Genomic DNA, 11,152 nt, shown 5'->3' with positions numbered 1-11,152 from the left:
TTCGCAGAGATTACTCAGTAAATAACTTAATGGTCCTCAAATGACCTCAGTGGGGACACAATTGCTGAAGAACTGTCTTGGGTGTCAAAAAAGATGCCTCATTCTCCTTATCAGATAAGAGATAAGATAAGGCTTTATTCATCCTGAAGAAAATTGTTGTGCGAGAGTTAGAAAAATACAATAAACACAGCAGCATAATAGTAAAATTGTACGCTAACAGTCCGGTAAAAAGAGCAATTAAATACCTACATCCCCATTATTTTGCTTATTTTGTCCAAAAACGATTCCCGAGAACAAGAATGAACGCTAAGACTTTAAAGCACCAATGTGTTTTCCACTGAGTCTCACCGTTGGGGTTGTGGTTCTGCCGCCTCTGGACCCGGACCTCTGCGATGGCGCTGATGATGCTGCTGTTGGCGCTCCCCTTGCTCACCAGGTCCATGATCCTGTCTGTGATTTCCTTGACGAAGGTCAGACCTCTCCTCTGGTCCTCCGTCGACTGGAATAACCAACAGAGAAACTCCATTATGGTCTGCTTATCTGTGACACTCGAGTCTAACTAAATGCTCATGATGGTTTCCCCTAATCACAGATTCCTGCTACACAACAAGTCAAGAAAGCTTTTCCATCCCTAAGAGAACATTTTCTGGCATTTTGGATCCAGTGTTGCTGCTTTTATCTCAACATTCCTGTCTCTTTTCCACTTTAAGATGTTCCCAAAGTCTGGAATTATAATGTGATATAAAGGAAATAAGGATACATTTCAACCACAACTCATCATCTCATGACGGCTTAACATTGTTTTTGAGGGGGGTTTGTTCTGAACTTTAAAACGAATAAAAATGACTTTAAGGCCACATGTAACTCACGATGGCAACGTGGATTTCGTTGTTGGTGCTGAGCGACGGCTCGCAGGTCATGGAGACGGAAGAGGAAGAGGAAGAGGAAGAGGAGGAGGAGGAGGACAGGTTCTTCTCGACGTAGAGGCTCCTGAGCTCATGACAAACCTGCTCCACCGTCACACCCTGTACAATAGATAAATGTACTTTAATAAACACATTTTGGGAAGTTTTAGCAGCAGCAGGTTATCAATGAATTCCACAGGGTAGAAAGTACAGAGTAAATATATACAGAAACACTACAAAGATATGGAAATGGAGGAATTTATTCAACTTCTCCAACTAAAATATTACCCAAGGATACACATACTGTATAGCATAGTAAGTGAAGTACAAGTACCTCAAATGTAAACTTAATCAAAGTAAGTAATGTAGAAGTACCCCAAATGTGTACTACAGTAAACTATTTAGTTACATTCCACCACTGTTAATCAAATAAAAATACAATGTTAATACAATGTTTTAAAAGCCTGATGAATAGCACTCGTCAGTAAGAAAAGTTTGACAGAGAGGACTATGAAAAAAGGTGGAAGTAGGAAACAGGAAGTAGGAAACTGACCGTTGCCATGACGTCCTTGTTGAAGGCGAAGGTGAGGTTGGCGCAGCCGCTCTCTGAGTGACAGCTGTCAGTGGGCGGGGCCTGGTGGGCGGGGCTCCAGCACTCCCCCTGCCCCGGGCACGGCTTCACGAAGCAGCGCTCTTCCTGCAGCGCCTCGCAGGTCTGAGCCTCCGGACACTCAGAGCCTGGAGGCTGAGAGAGGAGACTGCAGGGGCGAGGGCCGCACTGAAACTGAGGGGGGGGGGGAGAGGGGTTACACTCACTGACTGTTCAATATATTTCATGTAGGGCCACACTGAAACTGAGTGGGGGGAGAGGGGATACACTCACTGACTGTTCAATATATTACATTTAGTTGAAGCTTTTATCCAAAGCAACTTGGCAACAATAATTGCAATCAACCATGATGACACAAACTAAAAATAGCAAAGGTCCTTGAAGTACAGATTTGAACAAGCAGAATACTTTTTAAGAGCAACATACAGAAATATATATTTTTTGGCCAAGGTGCAGTTGAAACAGGAGGGTCTGCTTATTTGTTTAATATTAACTATTTGGTAGGTATTTATTTTTAGCTTTTGTTCCTGTTTTAAATTTGAAGAACGGAAACGTCACACTTTTTAGATCTTTTCTACAATTATTTTACAGTTAAGATTTATTTTGCGAATAAATCTTCACATAAAATACATGAACAACTTCTTAAATACAATATTGTGTTAACAAAAGAAAATCTATAGAACAATGTGTCAAATCGTGATGTAAATACAAAATGTTTTTAAGAATTACAGTATAGTATCATAAACCATCAGAATGATGTCAAACAGCAGGTGTACCTTGGTGCAGGTGGTCCTCCCGTTGTGGCAGCTGCAGATGTTGCAGTCGTCGTCCCACCGGCTGCCGTCCAGAGCCAGCTGCGCCCCCCCCACCACACAGGGCCGCCCCGACGCTGCAGCACAAACACACCATTAATATATACTCAGAGTGATCAACAACAACAATTCAGTGCACGGATATCCTGAGAACTCGGCCATTTCACTGAACATAATATGATTGTATTGATTACGTCTGGTGAATTGGCTTAACAGATATCCGATAGGTAGATTTTCTTAAATGGAAAGTGATGTTAGGCTCTTGGTAAACACAGTATATTGGCTGCTGTAAACTATCTGCATATACATTTTATTGTTCTCTTTTATCCTCTCGCCTCCATCTACTTGTCTTTCATCCTTTCTTTATGCTGTTGATGTATTGTGATTTTAAAAAGGTGTCTTTATCATCTGGCCGGTGACAACAGCTTGAAATTAGCAATGTTGGCTAAAGCTGCTCCATTTACTGTTTTGTGTGACAGTTGGTCAATGGGGAACATCATGTCTAAGACCTGTTGTAACAGGATACAAACTGTATAAAGTTCACTGTCTGCAGGTTTTACCTTCTTGGCAGCGGGGGCCAGTTCTTCCTGGAGGACAGATGCAGCGGAAAGCGTTGATTTCATCCACACATGTGGAGCCGAAGGAGCAGGGCGACGACTGGCACTCATTGATGTCTGAAAAGAGACGAGTGACACTTAGTATTTGTGTCAACTGAAATCAATACAAATGTTGTTTCTCTGTCTTTTGTAACACAGCGAGGCTGAGAACTTCACAAAGCTATCAGAGAGGAAAGTCTCTGAAGATGAAAAGATCCAACAAAACTACAGCATGAAAGAAATCAACAACAGTGTGTGTCTGATTATTATATTTTATTGTTGAATAAGCTGAATGAAGAGATGGAGGAAAGGTCAAAGGTCAACTCACTGATTCTGCAGTCTGGACCGGCGAAACCCGGGGAACATTCACATCGATACCAGTTGTCTCCATCCACACAGGTCCCACTGTTGTAGCTGCAGCACAGAGAGGATGATCAGATACACTGTGTGCAATAACAAGACTTTGATCCCAAAAATAAATCATCTGTAGCGTGTACTCTCTGAAATCCTCACAGTTTCTGCCAACAAAAACTAAACTACAAGTCAATAACCCTGACTTGACTGAGCTGGAGCCCTCGTACCAATAATATATCATTATTTATTTCTTTAGATAAGAGCAATTTGCGACACTGTGTCTTGGAGAGAAAATAATCACTGAGTAAATAAAAACTCTTGCTGGCATTGAGATGTATTTTTTCAGATTTTATTTAATTTAATTGAAGAAGGATAATTATTTTACAAAACAAAAGCAGATATAAACATTAGACCCTGACCGGTTCACTTAGCTATGCCTTAAATAAATGGTTTATTTAGTGTGTATCTACTTCTCTCTCTGTCTGTCTGTCTGTCTGTCTGTCTGTCTGTCTGTCTGTGTGTGTGTGTGTGAACTCACCAGGGATGAGGACTGCAGTCGTTGGCGTCTGGAAAATAAAGACAGCAAATTTCGCGTTAGACATCTATCATACTGTTCGTCGCTAAAATATTAGCACACTATGCGTTGACATTCTAAAAGTGAATTACAGCATAGAACCAAATATGCATTTAAACACTAATCGCTGTCCAAATATTTAGTGGTTTTCTTAGTGTATCTTCTACACATAGGGCATTTTAAAATGTATGAAATAAGCATGTTAACAAACTACCCTTGCTACATGCTAAATGCTATGCAACAATGTTAACATCTATTCTAAATTATTTGTATTTACTTGCATTATTTTATCTTTTTTATTGGGTTGCACTGTTGGACCTAAGATTTTCATTGACATAAGTACACTGTAGCTATGTACAAATGACAATAAAAGCCTTGAATCTTGAATCTTGAAATGTGGCTAGGACATGCTAAACGTGAGCGCATTAGCGTCGTTTTATTGAACAAAGGTGCTTCACATTTTTAACACTGCATCTCCTGTCACAACTGATGAATAAATGTCTTGGGACAGATGGTGTACCTTTAAAATGTTAAATTAATAATGCAGATGGGACTGGTTTCTGCGTATAGAATATATAATGCGTTTTCATACTAAAAGTGACTTACAGCATAGCACCAAATATGCATTTAACCACTAACAAGTGTCGCTGTCCGAATATTTAGTGGTTTCTTAGTGTATCTTCTACACAAAGGCCATTTCAAAATGTATAAAATAAGCATGTTAACAAACTACCCTTGCTACATGCTAAATGCTATGCAACAATGTTAACATCTATTCTAAATTATTTGTATTTACTTGCACTTTAGTTAAGAAATTAACATTTGTTACATGCTAAATGTGGCTAGGACTTGCTAAACGTGAGTGCATTAGCGTAGTTTTATTGGACAAAAGTGTACGATGTCAATACAAGATAATGCATCTCCTGTCGCAACTGATGAATACATGTCTTGGGACAGATGGTGTACCTAATTGAAATGTTAAATTAATAGTGCAGATTGGACGGGTTGATGCGTAATGTGTGAACATGCGGGTGCAGTGACTCACTCTGGCTGCAGGTGGCGCCCTCCCAGCCTTCCTTGCAGACGCAGCTGAACGAGTCTCCGTCCACCACGCAGGTTCCTCCGTTCTCACAGGGACTCGACACACAGCTGCTGTTCTTCGCTGGAGACACAATCACAATCAAGTTTATTGCCAGGTACGTTTACACATACAAGGAATTTGCTTTGGTATCTGATGGTGCGAACATAAACAATGGAAAAAAATAAGTTGCAATTTAGCCTTCAGAAAGGATGCTAAAGACAAGTATTTTACACCAAATGTAACTAACTATAAAAATAACCCTAAAAGCTAAACAATAAAAAACACTTAGGACAATTAGTATATATGGCAAACTACAGTGTATTATATTTTAAAAGGTCTCCTATTCTACTGTTTGTCATCAATAGGTCCAGATTTATACTAAACATGTCTCTGAAGTGTTGAAACACCAAACAGATCATTGCAGCATTACCCATAATCCCCTCTGTTTCAGCCCTGTTTCCAAAGTGCTGATTCTCTGTCTGTTACTTTAGATGAAAATAAGGAGCCCCTTGCACGCCCCTCCCAGAGATATTTGGTTAAAGAGAACTCAATGGTGCTCTAGGAGGAGATTCAGGTGATAAGGTGGGNAATTAAGAATTTGTAATAAAAGAAAACATAGAAATACATATCGTATACAAGCATAATAACTTAAAGGGGACCTATCATGCAAAATGCACTTTTGTACGTCTTTTATACATGAACATGTGTCCCTGGTGTGTCAGCAGGGAACTCACCAAGTCTCAGAAAACACAACCCTCTCTCGTTTCCTCCATACCCAAATCTCTAAAAACGGGGCTGCAACGGAGCTGATTATTATTTTTGAATGTTTCTGATGTCAGAAAAGGGGTGCTCCGCCTATATGGGCAACTCTCCACCTATCAGGGGAATGAGAGACCGCTCGAAAGCGCTGGAGACGCTGTAGTACATATGCCAGACCTGTAGGTGGCGCTGTAGTCTACCACAAAAGCAGAATCAGCCCCCTGCAAAAACAGGGCTGGAAAAGAGCAAATAGAGCGAAATGAGGTATGGCTAAAATGCATGATCTGTTTGGTATTTTGAAAAAAAACTTACCCAGACATGTTTNTAAACTTTTTTTAAAGGTCACCTATTATGCAAAATCCTCTTCTTCATGTCTCTTCTACATCAACTTTTGTTCCTGAAACTTTCAGAGTCTCTTTCCACAGAGTTGATGTAGAAGAGACATGAAGAAGAGGATTTTGCATAATAGGTGACCTTTAAAAAAAGTTTAAATCATGACGTCATGCTCACCGATACTACAGGTCGCGCCCTCCCAGCCGGCAGCACACTGACACTTGAAGGCGTCTCCTTCATCGTAGCAGGTTCCTCCGTGGTTACACGTCTCCTCGTCACACTGACTCACTCCTGGAAATGAAAAACGACATCAGTTAGTCACAGAAAGGGACTGAAAATATATATAATCTGAAAAGTAACCTTAGCGGTCAGACAAATGGGATGTTTTGGATTTCAGATGTAGTAGAGTGGAAGTATAAAAAGGTGCATGAAATAAAAAAAACTATGATCAAACAATGGGTTAAAACTATTTTGGAAATGGATCACTTGAACTGTAGTGCAATGTATTTTTTACTTGTATAGAATAGAATATATCTGTATTGTCATCATACAAAGTATAACGACATTTCTTTTCGCAACTCTCACTGCAGTAAAAAATAGACACAAATAAATAAATAATTAAGAGTTTAGTGTACTGTATGTTTGTACTATTTTTTTACTTGTAACATTTTTGTTCCACCAATGGAACTTGAACCCCAAATCGCTTTGGATGATAAGGCCAGCAACTTGTTTAAATTGGAGTGAAATTGTAAAGCAATTTGGATAAATGTGCTATCTACTGTAAATGCAGCCTATTGCCATTTTGTGTCCAAATAAGTGAAACCTGAAGCCAGAAAGTGATGAGAAAACACATAAACCCTCACGTGAGTGACAGGTCTTCCCCTTCCAGCCGTTGTTACACTGGCAGAAGAAATCGTTGACCAGATCTCGACAGACGCCGCGGTTCTGACACGGAGCCGAGCTGCAGTCGTCGATATCTGAAGTACAAGAAAAGAAAACATGAGAGCACGTCCAACATGTCCGCTGCACGGCAGAGATGGCAAAAGCACACAGATCCTTGGAAGTACAGATACTTGTGTTTAAAAATACTCTGGTGAAAGTAGAAGTACTGACTAAACTTCTTTACTCAAGTAAAAGCAAAGAAGTATGAGCTTTGAAATGTACTTCAGTAAAAAGTACCCATAACTAGCAGCTGTTTTAAAGAGTACCTGACCTCCCTTTATATTAATAGAACAATAATGTCATTGTTAGCTAATGAATGTTTCCATGCTGAACAACGGCAACATGACAACGTTTTCATTGGTCCCTCTTCTTTAGAGAAGAGCAGGAAATGATGGATACACGGATCGTGTTCAAATCAATAGGCACGCAATGACTCTAAATAATAATGATCACGCCACCAAACACACATTCAAACTGAAGGAACCAACCTGTTTGGAAAATGTAAGAAGTAGAAAGTTCAGGTATTTGGGTTAGAAATGTAAGAAGTAGAAAGTACAGGTATTTGGGTTAGAAATGTAAGAAGTCAAAGTAAAAACTCGTCAGAAAAATAAGTAGTGTTGTAAAGTACTGATACCAGAAAAATGTACCTAAGTACAGTAATGAAGTATTTGTACTCCACTACTTCCCACCTCTACTGCACAGTGTGTGTCCACCTGCTATGTTGAGGAGGAAGAGAAGGAGGAGGAAGAGGATGAAGAAGAGGAGGAAGAGGAGGACTCACTGTTGTGGCAGGTGGGTCCGTCCCAGCCGTCTGCACAGATGCAGAGATACTGACTGACTTTATCGATGCAGGTCCCTCCGTTCAGACAGGGGGCCAGCTCACAGTCATTGATATCTGACACACAGAGAAGGACACATTACATTATTATTATTATCATCATCATCATTAATTTAGATAAAGCCCTGAAGTTAAATTAAGCTCTTCAATGGGAACAAATCAATTATAATAAAGTGTATTATGGAAAGTTGCAGTTTTTTTAATGAATGTTATCTATTGGTCTTCTTCAGAACATGATGAGTATGAATGGACTCACTCTCGTGGCAGTACGTCCCGGTGAACCCCTCCTCACACGTGCAGCTGAACTGTCCGCCGGCGTGACTCCGACAGCGACCGTGGGGCCCGCACACGTTGGACGAAATCAAACGCACCCCGCCCGGCGTGCTGTTGGACGCCACGGCAACCGTGCAGCTGTCAATCACTGAGGGAGATGAGGAGGAGATATTAGTTTTTAACGTGCCGTCTTAACCTATAATAATATATCATCCTTTAAAGTAAATGAAAGAGTACAAATATAGTGTAGTACGTCATTAAAAGTATTTATAATTATGTATACAATTAGTAAGTATTAAAAGTGTAGTATGTCATTAATGTAAAAAAAACTTATATTATAGCATTTAATAATATATCATAGTTTATTAGTTATAATTATATTTTGTATTCATAATATGCGGATTAAAATAAAGTGTAAATAAAGTATTAATTAGTATGAATACAATTAGTAAGTAATAAAAGTGTGTATGTCATTCATGTAAAACAAACTAATGTAAAATAAACTTTATATTATAGCATTACTTAAAATGATTTAATTGAATCTAGTGCCATAAAACAGTATTAGTGTAATATGTCATCAAAAATTATATAAATTCAATTTGCACGTTTGTTGCAAAAGATCATTAAAAGGCATCCCCCAAAAATATCATACTATAGTATAATAGCAGTGGTCAATATTAACATTTTAAGTATTTCATTAGTTGACTTGTAGCAGAAATAAAAAATACTCAGGTAAAATGAAGTTCCTCAAAATTGTACTTATTGCAGTACTTGAGTAAATGTACTTAGTGTCCGCTGTTAGCAGTCACACAGGACATGGATAATAAGTAAAGTGTCTACCTTTGCAGGGCGTGGTGCGGCAGTGGTCCTTCAGCCGCGAGCAGTTCTTCCCCTCGAAGTCTTCGGGACATTCACAGACGTACTCGCTCTCCAGGTTGAAACACTCGCCGCCGTTTTGACACGGACTGTGGAGGCAGTAATCGATATCCAACTGTTGAGAGAGGACGATTCAGAAAGGTGAAAAACGACACTCAGCGTTTTACCGTTTCCATGACGGCTGCACAATACACACATCTATGGAGACCTCATACAGAACGACAACAAACCACTTACAGTATATAACACTTCAAATAATAACAATAACGATGAATACATTCTGATCATTTTATCGACAGAATAATATAAAAACCTTTCTGATTCCTTTTTTATGACATATTTGACTAAAGCATTTTAATGACTTCTTGAATGGCAAACTAAAGTATGTTTTTTTTAATACAAGAAGAACTTAATTTAACTTGCAACAGGAAACATTACATTGTTTTATTAAACTTTGATGGCATACTTTGGCATGGCTTTCTTAAGACTTTCCTTATACTATTAAAAACGACATGACTTCACTTTCTCTTATAAACTACCCAATGACTTTTCAATTACAATCTGACTTTTATGGCAAATTTCATTTTTCTTTTTCATAAACAATTGAGTTATACTTGTCACGTTGACAGAGACAGGTGATATGATTTCACTGTCTGTGCAAAAACTTAATTATATGCATTCAATTTCATTTATTTTTGTTTGTGATTCCAACATTTTTAAGATTTGAAAATTCATTTCTTTCCCAGTTTAAATTAATGAGCTCTCAACTAAGCAGGTTGTAAAGTTGTATGTATATTAATTGTATCTTTAAATAGTTTATGATATGGATGCTAGTCAAAATCAGAACAGAAGTTACAAAAGAGGAAGAATAATGATCAACCCTTTGTCTGAAAAATATTTATGGCAAACTCCCTGTATCTTAGCAACAGCTCACCTGACAGCGACTCCCAGAGGAACCGGGTGGACAGAGGCAGTGGAAGCCGTTAACTTCGTCATGGCAACGGCCGCCTTTGAGACACGGTTCGCTGGCGCACTCGTCCACGTCCGTCTCACAACGTTCACCCCCGAAACCCGGAGCGCACACACACTGAAACCCGTTCACCAGGTCCTGGCAGAGAGAGAAAGTTCTGTTAGTATTTATAAATTAATATTAACATTTCCCAGTTACAGTTACGTGAGAGCAATTTTAATGTCGTTGCTTCTCCTGACAGGCATGTAGAGGAAATACCAGAATACAGGCTGTAGTGAAATATGTATAGAACAAACATTTAAAAGAAGAAGCAGCCTTAAGATATAAGATATCAGGATCTAATCGCCAAAGACTTTTAACATTTATCAAATGGCGCCTGTGTCAATAAATATTCTTTAGTACCTTAAATACTGTAGCAGTAAAAACACTAGTAAGAAGGTACAATTAGAGATTCAAGTGCATATTTGAGCATGCATGAAGTCGTCCTAATAGATGGATTTTCTTCCTGCCAGGCAACCACTGATTTGAGGTCATTGTGATAAATATCAGCTTGCGAGAAATTCATCACAGTCAACATCCAGTTACCAGTTTGAATCCAACCGTATCTTTAATGCGTGATTCAACAAATAACAACTTATTTATTTAGCCTTTAGCTACACACAAAAAATAAGCAGCAATCATAAGAAAGTCAGGAGGAGCACTTCTTTAAATAAATGAGTCTTAAAATGCTAATACAGCGCACAGACATTGTGGTTTGTACTTTTGATTTAGCCATACCATCTTAATAAAAAAAAAAATGCTTTCCCTCTGAGCCACTGAACCATAAATCAAACAGATCGGTGTGTGAGGAACAGGAACACTGACAGATAAAGCTGCAGAGGAAATATAATCGGCCTCCTATCAGTAAACAATAAACCATTGTGAGAGGAAGAATGGCAGAAAAAAAAGAACAATCAGCGTTTCAAAAGAACGAGGACACGGTGTTTATCTTCCGCTGGGAAATTAGAAAGTTTGGAGAAATTCGATCTGCTGTTGTCATGGACACACACGTACACACACATACACACGTCTCTGTCCTACATGCATGACTCAGCATTTAATGTCTACAGCGCTGGTGAAGACAGTGTGTGTGTGTGTGTGTGTGTGTGTGTGTGTGTGTGTGTGTGTGTGTGTGTGTGTGTGTGTGTGTGTGTGTGTGTGTGTGTGTGTATATATACTAGTATATGTAT

At 39.0% G+C, this 11,152-nt stretch overlaps 1 protein-coding gene across 1 annotated transcript in view; it reads right to left on the bottom strand.

Annotated features, from left to right (window-relative positions):
- Nucleotides 1–10,168, bottom strand: part of LOC104966537 (protein jagged-1a-like) — a 13,366-nt gene extending 3,198 nt beyond the window's left edge. Inside the window, exons 1-15 of the mRNA XM_010795722.1 lie at nt 10,128–10,168; nt 9,888–10,080; nt 8,918–9,068; nt 8,061–8,225; nt 7,748–7,861; nt 6,888–7,001; nt 6,202–6,315; nt 4,897–5,013; nt 3,816–3,843; nt 3,252–3,337; nt 2,888–3,001; nt 2,292–2,404; nt 1,459–1,689; nt 870–1,025; nt 349–499 (exon numbers count right to left, since the gene is read on the bottom strand). Of these exons, the coding sequence (XP_010794024.1) occupies nt 349–499; nt 870–1,025; nt 1,459–1,689; nt 2,292–2,404; nt 2,888–3,001; nt 3,252–3,337; nt 3,816–3,843; nt 4,897–5,013; nt 6,202–6,315; nt 6,888–7,001; nt 7,748–7,861; nt 8,061–8,225; nt 8,918–9,068; nt 9,888–10,080; nt 10,128–10,168 (1,888 nt within the window). The remainder of the gene's footprint in view (nt 1–348; nt 500–869; nt 1,026–1,458; nt 1,690–2,291; nt 2,405–2,887; nt 3,002–3,251; nt 3,338–3,815; nt 3,844–4,896; nt 5,014–6,201; nt 6,316–6,887; nt 7,002–7,747; nt 7,862–8,060; nt 8,226–8,917; nt 9,069–9,887; nt 10,081–10,127) is intronic.
- Between the last annotated feature and the right edge of the window lie 984 nt (nt 10,169–11,152).

The sequence above is a fragment of the Notothenia coriiceps genome, unplaced genomic scaffold (assembly GCF_000735185.1).
Source record: "Notothenia coriiceps isolate Sejong01 unplaced genomic scaffold, NC01 NC01_scaffold00037246, whole genome shotgun sequence".
NCBI lineage: Eukaryota > Metazoa > Chordata > Actinopteri > Perciformes > Nototheniidae > Notothenia > Notothenia coriiceps.
Note: the sequence above shows the minus strand (reverse complement) of the source record. Positions and strands in the feature narration are given on the sequence as shown.